The sequence below is a fragment of the Bufo bufo genome, chromosome 5, assembly GCF_905171765.1.
Source record: "Bufo bufo chromosome 5, aBufBuf1.1, whole genome shotgun sequence".
NCBI classification, from domain to species: Eukaryota; Metazoa; Chordata; class Amphibia; order Anura; family Bufonidae; genus Bufo; species Bufo bufo.
Genome location: NC_053393.1, coordinates 129,252,587 through 129,265,424, shown reverse-complemented (window position 1 = coordinate 129,265,424; position 12,838 = coordinate 129,252,587). Strand labels below are relative to the sequence as shown.

General features: G+C 44.2%; 2 protein-coding genes across 3 annotated transcripts in view; one reads left to right on the top strand and one right to left on the bottom strand.

Moving 5' to 3' along the window:
- Nucleotides 1-520, bottom strand: part of PLAG1 (PLAG1 zinc finger) — a 44,862-nt gene extending 44,342 nt beyond the window's left edge. For both annotated transcript variants that reach the window (XM_040432307.1, XM_040432309.1), the window contains exon 1: nucleotides 395-520. The gene's annotated coding sequence lies outside the window, so the exon portion shown is untranslated. The remainder of the gene's footprint in view (nucleotides 1-394) is intronic.
- A 363-nt stretch (nucleotides 521-883) lies between these two features.
- On the top strand, nucleotides 884-12,219 carry CHCHD7 (coiled-coil-helix-coiled-coil-helix domain containing 7). The gene is made up of 4 exons (XM_040432438.1): nucleotides 884-1,019; nucleotides 7,361-7,423; nucleotides 9,003-9,101; nucleotides 12,019-12,219. The coding sequence occupies exons 2-4, from the start codon at nucleotides 7,373-7,375 to the stop codon at nucleotides 12,121-12,123; spliced, it is 255 nt and encodes an 84-aa protein (XP_040288372.1). The 5' UTR covers nucleotides 884-1,019; nucleotides 7,361-7,372; the 3' UTR covers nucleotides 12,124-12,219.
- The last annotated feature ends 619 nt before the right edge of the window (nucleotides 12,220-12,838 follow it).

Sequence of the window (12,838 nt, the reverse complement as noted above, 5' to 3'; positions counted from 1 at the left end):
TTTTTTGCAAACTTTGCTAAACGACATTGAATTGACTCCAACAACCCCCCCAAAAAAGTGCAAGGGACCCCAAAAAGCGACAGTGATGACCAGACCTGAGCCCTATCTCCAGAGCAGCATGCCAGCTCTCATTAATTTATTTAGACATTGATTACAACAGATAAATGGGACTTTTCTTCAGAAACTTTCCCCTCTCCCCCCGGATTTTGCTCCCAATAAAGTCCCTGCACCAGAAGGAGAGGAGGGGGTGATTTCCAATAACTTTTTCTCCTCTCTCTCCCCCCCCTCCTCCTCCTCCTCCTTTCCTCGTCCCCCCCTTTCCCATAATTTAAATAACCCTGATTTTTTATGCTTCAGAGGTGGCTGCGCCAGTCCAAACCCCCTGCAAACTCACCGCTGGAGCCTTAACATCCTTCCTGCGGTCGATTTCCGGGGTTTAGGTGCCTTTCCGATTTTTTAATAATTTTTTTCCCATATTTTTGCCTGGACGCTGCGGGCCTGGAAATTGTTTGCTTTCCCCTCTCTCCAGCAGCCATTGTAGTGTATGCGCTGCGATGCAGCCCAACTTGCCCCGGGAGACGCGCCCACCGCTATCCCCTCCTCTTTCTCCGCCCGCGCCACGCCCCTTGGCTGGATGTCTTCAGAGCGTCCACCAATCCAGTTTGCAGTGCTGTCACCGTCGGTGCCTTGGATTGGCCGACGCGGACGTCAGTCATCGGTGAGCGCTGTTTTGAGGCGGTGCTGAGGTGGAGAGAGGATGGGGGCGGTGCCTAAACTCATTGGACGTTGCTGCCGTCAGTCTAGGGTAGCGTGTTCGGTGATAGGGTGGCTGATATGTTGATACTTCATGGGCGGGGCTTAGATAGCAGGTTAGTCTGTCCAACTACTTAAAGGTGTGCGAGGCCAGAAGTTGACGTATTTCGAATTGGACTTGTCCGGCTTGTGAGAGGGTGTAGTTGTCACCTTCCTGGCCGACGGTATTGTCACCATTCTTGTCCTAGTGTCACGGCCGCTGGGAGGTGAGTGCGGACGCGCCTCTGCACGGCTCCTCCACAACAAGCACACGAGCTGCACACAGCGTGACACCCGGCCGGACCATGTGTGCAGCCTGCCGCACATGTCTCCTTCAGTCACTCTGCTGCCCTTGCTGCCTGTGTCAGGGTCACGGCTCCTGGGTGTTGTGGCACTGATGGCTTGTCACTCAGGCGGTGACCTGTCACTGTTCACACGGCACAGGAGCTTTCTTCCACTGCTTGACCTTTGCCCTGCAGCCCAGTCATCAGGTGACTGCAGACATTGGGGTTGTATCAGGAGATAAGCTGCTGCCCCCAGTGCAGAACTGATACTGTGATCTCTTTACTGCTTGTTTCCACTTTGCAGGGTTCTTGTGTCAGGGAGCCTTGGGCAGAATTCCCACCATGTCGCCATAGTCTAGGAGAATCAGAAATGGCATTTTCCTTCCGCCGTCCCATAGGCACCTGTGTGAGCACAGTGTAAAGAAGGGTCATTGGACGTGATCACTCCTGGTAATGTGCCCCAGGTTTCCGTCTCTACAGGGGCATTGGCGTCCCCCCATCTCTTGCTTTCTGTACACATACTTGTACATGTGTGGCACCCACACGGTGCCATACCGGCTCCCAGAGAATGAATTGCTGCAGTCCATACATACCAGAGAAGGAATATATAATGATACAGAAATAATAACGCGGTGTCCAAATATGAATATAAATCACATACTAAAGAAATATGGACCCTTAAAACACAATACTTTCTATTTGGATAAAAAAATATCCCAAACCTAAATGTTAGGCTAACTCCAGTAAACACTGGGGTTAGCCTAAGGCCTCATGCACACGACCGTTGGGTGTTTTGCGGTCCGAAAATTGCGGCTCCGCAAAACACGGATGGCGTCCGTATGCGTTCCAGAACGGCATGGACAGCCCTTGATATAACTGCCTATTCTTGTCTGCAAAACGGACAAAAATAGGACAGGTTATTTTTTTGCGGACTACGGAACGGAGCAATGGGTCCGCATCCAAGCTGCAAAACCTGCGGCTCGGATGCGGACCAAAACAACGGTTGTGTGCATGAGGCCTGACATTTAGGTTTGGGATATTTTTTTTTATCCAAATAGAAATAAAGTATTGTGTTTTAAGGGTCCTTATTTCTTTAATATGTGACTTATAGGGAACCTGTCACCGGGATTTTGTGTATAGAGCTGAGGACATGGGTTGCTAGATCGCCGCTAGCACATCCGCAATACCCAGTCCCCATAGCTCTGTGTGCTTTTATTGTGTAAAAAACCGATTTGATACATATGCAAATTACCCTGAGATGAGTCCTGTCCCTGAGTCATCTCGCATACAGGACTCATGTCAGGTTAATTTGCATATGTATCAAATAGTTTTTTTTACACAATAAAAGCACACAGAGCTATGGGTACTGGGTATTGCGGATGTGCTAGCAACCCATGTCCTCAGCTCTATACACCAAATCCCGGTGACAGGTTCCCTTTAAGTCCATACATTTATAAGGGTTTTCTGAGATTTTATTACTGATCTGTGGGGGTCCAACACCCGGGACCCTCGCCTATCAGCTGTTTGAGAAGGCAGCGGTGCTTACAGGAGCGCTGCAGCCTTCTCTCAGCTTTTCCTAGGCTGAATGATGACACGTTCATCAATCACGTGGCCTAGGCGCAGCTCTGTCCCATATAAGTGAATGTGGCTGAGCTGCGATACCGACGCTATACAGTGTGCTTGGTAAGCACGTAGAAGGCTGCGGCTCTCACACGAGTGCCCGTGCCGTCTCAAATAGCTGATCGACAGGGATCCCAGGTGTTGGACCCCCACCGATCACATACTGATGACCTATCCAGAGGATTATAAAATCTCGGAAAACCCTTTTTAAAGAGGGCATGTCACCTCTCATTAAAATGTTTTTTTTTGTAGCTACTTGCATCCCCCATGTAATACCATTTCTGGAGCATCTATTCATATGACTCTATGTTGTGCCATTCTTCTCTTATTCCTGCTAAAAATGTATGGAAAAAGGTACCTGATGGGAGTAACCAGTTGGGGTTGTGTCCCTGCACAGTCTCAGACTAGCAGTACTGATTGTATAGTGTCAGACTGTGCAGGGACACCCCCCAGTTGGTAACACCCATCTGTACCAATATTCATAAACTAGCAAGAATAGTAGAAGAATGGCACAACATAGGTTCATTAGAACTGATGCTCCAGAATTATTATTACATGGGGGATGCAAGTAGTTACGAAAACAGAGATGTCAGGAGAGGCGACAGGTCCTCTTTAAAGAGGTTCTCCACCTTTTTCTTAATGATAATCTATCTTTTGGATAGGTCATCAGCATCTGATCAGCAGGGTCCGAAACCCGGGACCCCTGCTGATCAGCTATTTGAGAAGGCAGCGGGGCTCGCAGTAGTGCCGTGGCCTTCTTGCAGCTCCCCAGAGGCCAGTGACATCACGACTATAGGTCACGTGGCCTGGGTGCAACTCAGCACCATTCACTTCATGGGGACCTTGCTGATGACCCATAGAAAGGATGGATAATCAGTAAGAAAAAGGTGGACAACCCCTTTAATGCAGAAGTCTGCAACCTCTGGCACTCCATCTCTTGTGAAACTTCAACTTCCAGCATACATCATTCACTTCTCTGGAAGTTCTGAGAACAGTCAAGCAAGTATGGATGTAGGGAGTTGTAGTTTCACCACAATCGGAGTGTCATAGGTCGCTGTGTGAGAAGTTGAAGCCACATAAATATGTGCAGCTGTATTAGAACTGTGATTTTGCGGAAGAGTTGTAGGCGAGTGTTGCGTTGTGCGTTTAGGAGTGTTTTCAGTATCTATCATAAATGGGTGCCACCATTTGTGTGACTGCATTGTTGGGCAAGACTTGGCCAATGCGCCTTCTTCTCTAGTGCACCTTCAGTCAGTTCAGCCAGAAAGATAAAGCAAGGTACTCAAAAGCTTCTTTTGAATACTCTGAATGTTTTCTGATGGGGAAGGGTTACTGGCCAGGCCTTGGGAGTCTTAGGACTCTTTTATGTTGGAATGGTTGTCTATGTAACGCGTGGTTTGGTTGAGAGCTGTTCTTGAGGAGCACCTGTCCATTCTGTACCATAGAGACATGTCCCACAAACTCCCCTCTATGACATCCATATGCCCAAATTGAGATTCTGTAAAGGGGTTGACTTTGAGACAACCCTTTAACCCTAGTGTCCCACTTCAGGTCCAAGACGAGGTGGTTGAGGCACAGAATAGATTTCCAGAAAATGTTTTCTTTACTTTGTGATAGGCTTAAAGGAGTATGGTCCTCAAAGCAGCGCAAATGCAACTTGGTTTGGGTTTAGAAAAGATTTACCTACTTTGGCCACTTGACCATGGTCAGTATTTGGTCAGTATTTTTCATTAGTATTTGTAAAGCCTCATTCACACGTCAGTGTTTCAGTGTTTATTTTTCAGCAGTTCAGTGTCAGTGAAACATAGATCCTTCACGGATACATCACTGACCAACTGCTCACGGATATGTGAATGAGGCTTAGGCCAAAACCAGGAGAGGAACCTACAGCGAAAATATACAATAATGGAAAGACTTTTGGCTTACAAATATCGATAAGCACTCACTCTTTTTTCCTTTAATGCTAAATTGACTTGTCCATTGTTTGTGCGATTAATTTATTTTTTATTTTTGTACAATCTGCAAAGGTGAGATCTGCAGCAAATCGGCAACAAAAACTGCAAATAACACATTCCATTTTGGTGTGGAAAAGCACAGAAATCTGTGCAGATTTGCTGTGCAGGTGCCCTAAGAAAAACTATTACAATTGGAGAATTATTATAAAGACAAGGGTCCTCTGAGTTTTTTGGGGTTTTGTTTTTAGAAAATTCCAGAATCTTTTCATCTGTGGGTGAAAGATCATTTCCGCCCATTGCATCGTTGATGCCACCATCTTTGCTGTGCTCAGGCTGGCTGCAGGCTCTTCCGTTCAGGTCCTGACTGGATTTCTTCCCATCTTTCTGTTCAGCTGTGTATATATATATATATATATATATATATATATACACGGTATCTCTAAACAGGAGGACTCTGGAGTGCAGCCGGCCTGCAGCTAAGGATCTTTCGCCCACAGGTGAGAAGACTGGGGCCTGGAGATCTCCTTTAAACTTTAAAGTAATTTATTTCTATTTTTTGTTCATGTATCACAATGTGAACCCAGCCTTACTCAATCACCTTTCTTACAAATTCTAGGTAGTCTTCATGCTCTTGCCATCTGCGCATGCATTGGGAGTGCATGCATTGGGAGTCAAGCGCGCTGCGTTCCGGTGGCGGAGACATGATGATGTTTTGGTCACATGTCCCTCCATCAGCGGCCAAGCTATGGATGGCATCCCAGTCTAGACCTGACAGAAGCCAGGAAAAGCATGAAAACTGCCCTGAACATCTAATAAAGATGAATGAATGCTTGGTATTGTTTCCTGGTATACCGCTGCCAACCACTTTAAGCCCCAACATGCACACTCAAATGGAGCCTGAAAGCCATGATCTGTGGTATATCGCCATTCTCGCAATGAAAAATTTTCTTTTCTTTTTTCTTTTTTTACCTGTTCTTGTGCCTGCCATTGAGGAAATGCTCCACAGCTCAAATACTTCCGCCTTCAGGACCCCTGTGAGTGAGGGATATAGGCTGAGGAATTTTGGTGTAAACTGAATATTTTCATATTTGTGTAGATTTCACCTTTTAAATGATGGCATTTTTATTAGGGATCGACCGATATTGATTTTTTAGGGCCGATACCGATAATTTGTGAACTTTCAGGCCGATAGCCGATAATTTATACCGATATTCTAGGAATTTTCATTTTTGAGAAAAAAAAAATTTCCTACACAAATCTGCTGAAAATTAATATGTTTATTGTTAATGTGTATTTTTTTGTTTATTGTTAATGTGTATTTTTTTATAAATCTTTTTCATTTATACTTAATATTTTTGTGTTTTTTTTTACTAACTTTTAGCCCCCTTAGGGACTAGAACCCTTGTCCTATTCACCCTGATAGATCTCTATCAGGGTGAATAGGATCTCACACTGTCCCTGCTGCTCTGTGCATAGTGCACACAGCAGCATGGAGCTTACCATGGCAGCCAGGGCTTCAATAGCGTCCTGGCTGCCATGGTAACCGATCGGAGCCCCAGGCTTACACTGCTGGGGCTCCGATCGGAGGAGCAGGGGAGAGGGGATCCTGTGGCCACTGCCACCAATGAGTAATACTGGGTGGGTGGGGGGGGGGGGGGGCGCACTGCGCCACCAATGTTTTTACTATTGGCCGGGATTGGGGTGGGGGGCGCACTGCGCCACCAATGATTAATACTGGGGGGCTTGGGGGGGGGGGGCGCACTGCGCCACCAATGAAGATAAGTCTCTCAATCATTCATATACAGGAGGCGGGAGCTGGCTGCAGAATCACATAGCCGGCTCCCGACCTCTATGAGCGATAGCTGCGATCCGCGGCACCTGAGGAGTTAACTACCGCGGATCGCAGCTATCGCTCAGAGGTCGGGAGCCGGCTATGTGATTCTGCAGCCAGCTCCCGCCTCCTGTATATGAATGAATGAAAGGCTTATCTTCATTGGTGGCGCAGCGGCCACAGCCCCTCCCCTCCTCTTGTCTTCTCTCCTGTCATTGGCGGCAGCGGCAGCAGCATCACAGGGGGAGGAGACACTGCTTCCTTCTCCCCTGTGCTGCGGAGGGAACACAGAACGCGCTGAGAGCAGCGCGTTCTGTGTTCCCAATACGTTATCGGTATATCGGCAAAATAGATGCCGATACCGATAACGTTCAAAATCCTCAATATCGGCCGATAATATCGGCCAAACCGATAATCGGTCGATCCCTAATTTTTATTTTATTTTATTTTGTGTTGTGTTTATTTCTTTAAAGGAGTTATCCCATGAAAGGTATTACTAACCATAAATAGAGCATTTTAAATCAAGTATTATTGCAGTATACATGTAATAAAATATTGTGGTGAATTTATCATAGAGCAGGGTTTTATGCCGGGGGCACACACCTCTTCAAAATTAGGCATATCCTCCTGCAGTTCATGCATTGAAGCGGAGATTGTCAGGACATTGCATCAAGTATCTATCTCTGGGGCTATGTTCTATGAATGAGCTAATTGCAGTGCATCCTGGGAGATGCAGGTACTTTGAGCTTCTGCCTAAGTAGATTGAGTAAACAAAAAACAAACATTTAAATTTGTGGGATAATACCATATAATAAAACTTTATAGATATTGATGTGATGACTGAAAGTGTGATTTTATATTTGTTTTATATGTTCTAGTTCTTAAACAAGATGCCCCCACAAAGGAAGATGAGAGATGTTGATATCAATCCATGTTTAGAGGTTGGTTGATTACATGTGCAATGTTGAGATCCTTGTAGATGCTTTATGCTGGGACTTCCACATAGTAGTAGTACATTATCGATTATTGCATATACCCTAAATTTCATTAATCTCCTTTTGTATCTGTTATGCTTTTGCATTTCTACCATGGGCCGCCTGTTCCGTTCCGCAAATTGCGGAAGGCACACGGACGGCTTCCGTGTTTTGCGAATCAGCAATTATCAGACCGCAATAAACGGAACGGTCAGGTGCATGAAGCCTAAGTGTGCAGTGAAATTTGTATAATCTGTTTTCAGAAAAATTCACTTTTTTGCATTTTTTTTTAACTGACTATTTAGGCTAGGGCTACACGACGACAGTAAGTCGCACAACTACACTGCAACATATGTCACACAACAATTTTGATAATGATAGTTTATGGTGCCACCATGCGACATTCTGCGACGCGACAGTCACAGAAAAATCCATCTTGGATAGATTTTTTGCTACTGTTGTGTCGCAGTCGCAGCATGTCGCAGTGCGACACCATAGACTATCATTATAAAAATTGTTGCGTGACATTGGTGCGACACATTTTGTCTTGTAACCCTAGCCTTAATCCACAATATCTTATTTTCTGGCCCAATGGATGCCTGATTAAAGAAATGTTAGGGGACTGACACACAGTAAGATTTCCTCTCAGACTTCACCAGGATCGAAATAAAAAAATAAAAATACATTTTATCCGTCTTATAATACTTTCTCTCCTTTTATGATCCACTCCTGATTTTAGCCTCCAAAATATCAGGAAACCAGACCATATGGCTGGACCCGTATTGTATTAGGAAAATTCAGATCCGAGGTAGTTAATGATGTTGGATACAATAGAAGGTGTCCTATTTAGTTACTGAATGGCCTTAACATTTTCTATGTACAAAGATAAAAGGGCTGTCCAGATAAATAAAAAAAAATGTCCCTTTCCCCCATATGGAGCTGCAGGTCGTGCTTGCACTGGCATATCTCTCATAGTACCATAAAGAATGAATGGAGATAATGGAGTGCAACCAGCCACATCATTCATATGGGGGAACGGGACCACCTATCTTGGGACTGGCAGGGGTCCCAGTGGTCATACCTCCACCGAACAGATACTTATGCATACTAATATACTTCAGTTATCCAAGGTGCCTCGATCTGGAGATATCTGTTCTGGTCCTGGTCCCGACACCTTTCCTGGCATGTGCTGGGCAGAGGACAGCATTTCCTTTGTTGTCCTGTCATCAGTGCTCTGTGTGAAGAGTAACAGCTAAGCCAACTCTGTCATATGTCCCATCCAATGACTAGACCAAGAATGGGACTGTCTTAGCCACTGAGCCAGCAGTCCTACGGTTAGCTCTTGTCAGAAGTGAAGGTCCCAAGCCCAGATTGAATATCTTCGGATTAGGGCACCTTGAATAACTGAAGCATATTCTTGAGTGTTATAACTTGCTATTTTAGCACATGTAAAGATAATTTTTTTAAAACTGGACAACCCCTTTAACTATCTGAAATGACCCATATACATTATGGATAAGAATAATATTTCCATTTTCTCTTAAAGGAAAGTGATGCTGCAGCAAAATGCTTGGATGTCAACAACTACCAAAGAGACATGTGTGCTTTATACTTTTACAGATATAAACAGTGCAGAAAGTTTTGGGTAAGTTCAGCTCTTTTAACGGTAATAGAAATGTGAATGAATAACATCTAGAAACTCTGAATCCAATAAGTGATGAAAATGTGACCATCAGACGTGTCGTATTTAGATACCCATAGACGGTGCTTGCCTGATTTGCCGCTATTTTTATCTCGTTAACTTTGCCAAAACGTCATAAAAACATATTTGATAAAAAAAAAAATAAGGTCCTATTTTGTATAAAACAGCAATTACAGGCTGCTTAGATGTTAGAAAATGGTGCCAGGGATCTGTTATACTTTAGTTGGTGTTTTCTCAATGGAGAGCCCTGCACATATTAGAGGTCACTACTAGTGTTGAGCGAACTTCTGTTTTTAAGTTCGGCGTACAAGATTCGGGGTATCTAAGGTTTCTGTTCTAGATTCCTCTACCACGGACCATAACTTATGGTCCGTGGTACAGATTCCATAATGGAATTCTTAGATAACCCCAACCCGAACCTTGTACGCCGAACTTGAAAACAGAAGTTCTCTCATCCCTAGTCACTACTAGTATGCAACCACCACAAGCCACCTTGAAGAAACCTGCCACTCAATCTGTTATGGCCAATATATGTCCAGCCACAATAGTTATCGCTCACAGGCTAATATCCCTGAATTTATGGCCGACCTTCCTTAGAAAGTTCTTTAAAGCTCTGTGGTTCCATTCATTAACTGTGGCCAAATCTTTGATCCTACTTTACTGGGCCGCCACCATTTCTCCATCACCTGGTTGCGGAATATAGCTCAGATGTCCAGGTTGGAGCTCTTCCACCTGGAGTTACACTCCTACTCCAAGTATGAAGCAGTTTGGAAATTATGCTACAGTTTTTGCGATAACGCGACCTCCCTTTTTGGCTATCTGCATGGAAATATAGCAATGTGAAAAAAGCAGCACTGTAATGGGTGCCAATGTTCACAAATCTCGATGTAAAATCTTCACACTAAGGCTACATGCCTTATGTGTTTTGTGGTCTGCAAATACAGATGATGTCTGTGTGAATCCTTTTTTTTTTTTGCGGATTCATTGTAACAATGCCTATCCTTGTCCGCAAAATGGACAAGAATAGGACATGCTCTATATTTTTTGCGGGGCCACGGAACGGAAATCCACAGCACTCCAAAATTATGAAAAGTATAAAAAAAACCTTGTTTTACCCATATTAACAAACACAACGCTTCAGTCCTATCACAGGACCTTTTTCAAGCAATTATACTGACATGTGCTTCATTATATGAAGTGCATACGTGATGACATCAGAAAATGCTAATACATGTGTAAGACATGGAGACATATGTATGTGATACTATACCATACAGATTTTTGGGGTGTGTAAGGTTAATTTACGCTTTTTGGACTCTGCTCGTGAGACTCCACTGATGTTTTTGGCAAGATTCTATTGCGAATGAGGACGTGTAACATGAATTAACTGGTTCCCGACCAGCAACGAAAATCAACTTCATGAATGGGTGCTGCATCCCACTCTCTGCCATCCATTTTTCTCATGCTAAGTTTGCAGGTGCTGTCAGTACACCTATGAGATCAGTGGCAGGAGCTGGGCTGTATTGCATAACCCTGTTTCTGGTGCAACTGCAGGAACTGGAGAGAAGTCTGACCCCAGCAGTTTAACCCCTAAGATCAAGGGTCAGCAACCTTAAGCACTCTAGCTTTTGTGAAACTACAGTTCCCAGCATGCTCCATTCCTTTCTATGAGAGTTCTGAGAAATGCAGAGCAAGTATGCATGCTGGGAGTTGTCGTTTTACAACAGCTGGAGTGTCAGAGGTTGCCTACCCCTGCCTTAAATGCTGCAATCAGTAGTGACCACATCATTCCATCCAAGTGGTTTAAGGAAGGTGTTTTGTCTCTCCGCAGCTCCCCTACCCCTCGCACGCACGGACATGATACCAGGGTGCCAAGGGGTTGTCATGGCAGATGTAGGCATAACAGTGCCCTCCGGGTCTGCCATCTTGTATTATGTCATTCTGACTAGGTGTCATGGCTATATGGTTTTGAAAAATACACCATATTTATTATTATTATGGTTTTTGGTGCAACATAATGTTGTGAAGTAACCCAAGCTTTAAGCTGGTCTAAGGAATAGAAACTTGTCTTGCTCCTTGCAGGATGTGGCAAATCGATCGTACTGTGTGATAGATTTGGTGCATCCTCTGACTGGCTCCTCTTAGTTTGCGCTGCCTTAATATTATATAGCATTAATAAGTCTGACTCCGTGCTTAAAAAGATAAAACAACATTATATACAAAATGTGCATTGCAGGGTAGGGATGAGGAAATATTTAGTGCATTTTTTTTCCGTACTGTCTGAGCTCGCCATCTTCACACTATCTTGTTCTAACTTCAGTACAAACATCCCTCCTGCCCTGCCAATCAATATGGAGAGAGTGCAGCAGTTGCAGAGAAAGCTGAGCCTCTAGGTGTAACGGCAACGCCCCCGTTGCTCCTAGAGGCTCATTTGCATATATTAAAACATCATTTTTCTCCAGCAATGCGGGCACATATGAACATGGGACCAACACAGATGCCTTCAGCTGCCAAGTGCACATGTAGCAGGTCGGCCAGGTGCAAATCCGCTGACAGATGCCCTTTAAGCCCACCTGTATTACAGGGAGGTGAATACAGCCTAAAGCTTCATTTATAATTGTGTATTTTACCATCAGTACAGTATTTTTAGGCCAAAACCAGAAGTGGCATTTAAGCAGAGAAAAGGTATAATGAAAGGGCTTGCATCTTTGCCATGTTTTAGATTTACTTCAGATTTTTTGGTTACAAATACTGATGTAAATTACTGACCAACATATGCAAATGTGAAGAGGCCGGAGGCTTAGGTGCTAGTGCATTTATACTTGTTGAGAGTGTTAATCTCTGACTTCTTTTATTCCAGCAAACAATCATGTTGAAAAGAAGAGCAGATGGCGTGAATCCTGCAATGCCCACTGCTGAAGAAAGAAAGCACATACTGGCGTCTTTTGAAAATCTTCCCTACTGAAGGACCTTTCCTACATGCTTGTATTTTATCCTGTTTTATTTAATAAATTCCTTGTATGAGCAAAGTTGTAACGTGAATTAAAGGCACAATATGCAATGTGGTGATTTTTATATATATATATACACTGCTCAAAAAAATAAAGGGAACACAAAAATAACACATCCTAGATCTGAATTAATAAAATATTCTTCTGAAATACTTTGTCCTTTACATAGTTGAATGTGCTGACAACAAAATCACTCAAAAATAAAAAAAATGGAAATCAAATTTTTCGACCCATGGAGGTCTGGATTTGGAGTCACGCTCAAAATTAAAGTGGAAAAACACACTACAGGCTGATCCAACTTTGATGTAATGTCCTTAAAACAAGTCAAAATGAGGCTCAGTAGTGTGTGTGGCCTCCATGTGCCTGTATGACCTCCCTACAACGCCTGTGCATGCTCCTGATGAGGTGGTGGACAGTCTCCTGAGGGATCTCCTCCCAGACCGGGACTAAAGCATCTGCCAACTCCTGGACAGTCTGTGGTGCAACGTGACGTTGGTGGATAGAGCGAGACATGATGTCCCAGATGTGCTCAATTGGATTCAGGTCTGGGGAACGGGCGGGCCAGTCCATAGCATCAATGACTTCGTCTTGCAGGAACTGCTGACACACTCCAGCCACATGAGGTCTAGCATTGTCTTGCATTAGGAGGAACCCAGGGCCAACCGCACC

Excerpts from the sequence above, each read along its gene's own strand:
- CHCHD7 (XM_040432438.1), top strand. The coding sequence starts at position 7,373 with ATGCCCCCACAAAGGAAGATGAGAGATGTTGATATCAATCCATGTTTA. Across the intron at positions 7,424-9,002 it reads ATATCAATCCATGTTTAGAG|GAAAGTGATGCTGCAGCAAA; the intron begins GTTGGTTGATTA and ends TTTCTCTTAAAG. Across the intron at positions 9,102-12,018 it reads AACAGTGCAGAAAGTTTTGG|CAAACAATCATGTTGAAAAG; the intron begins GTAAGTTCAGCT and ends CTTTTATTCCAG.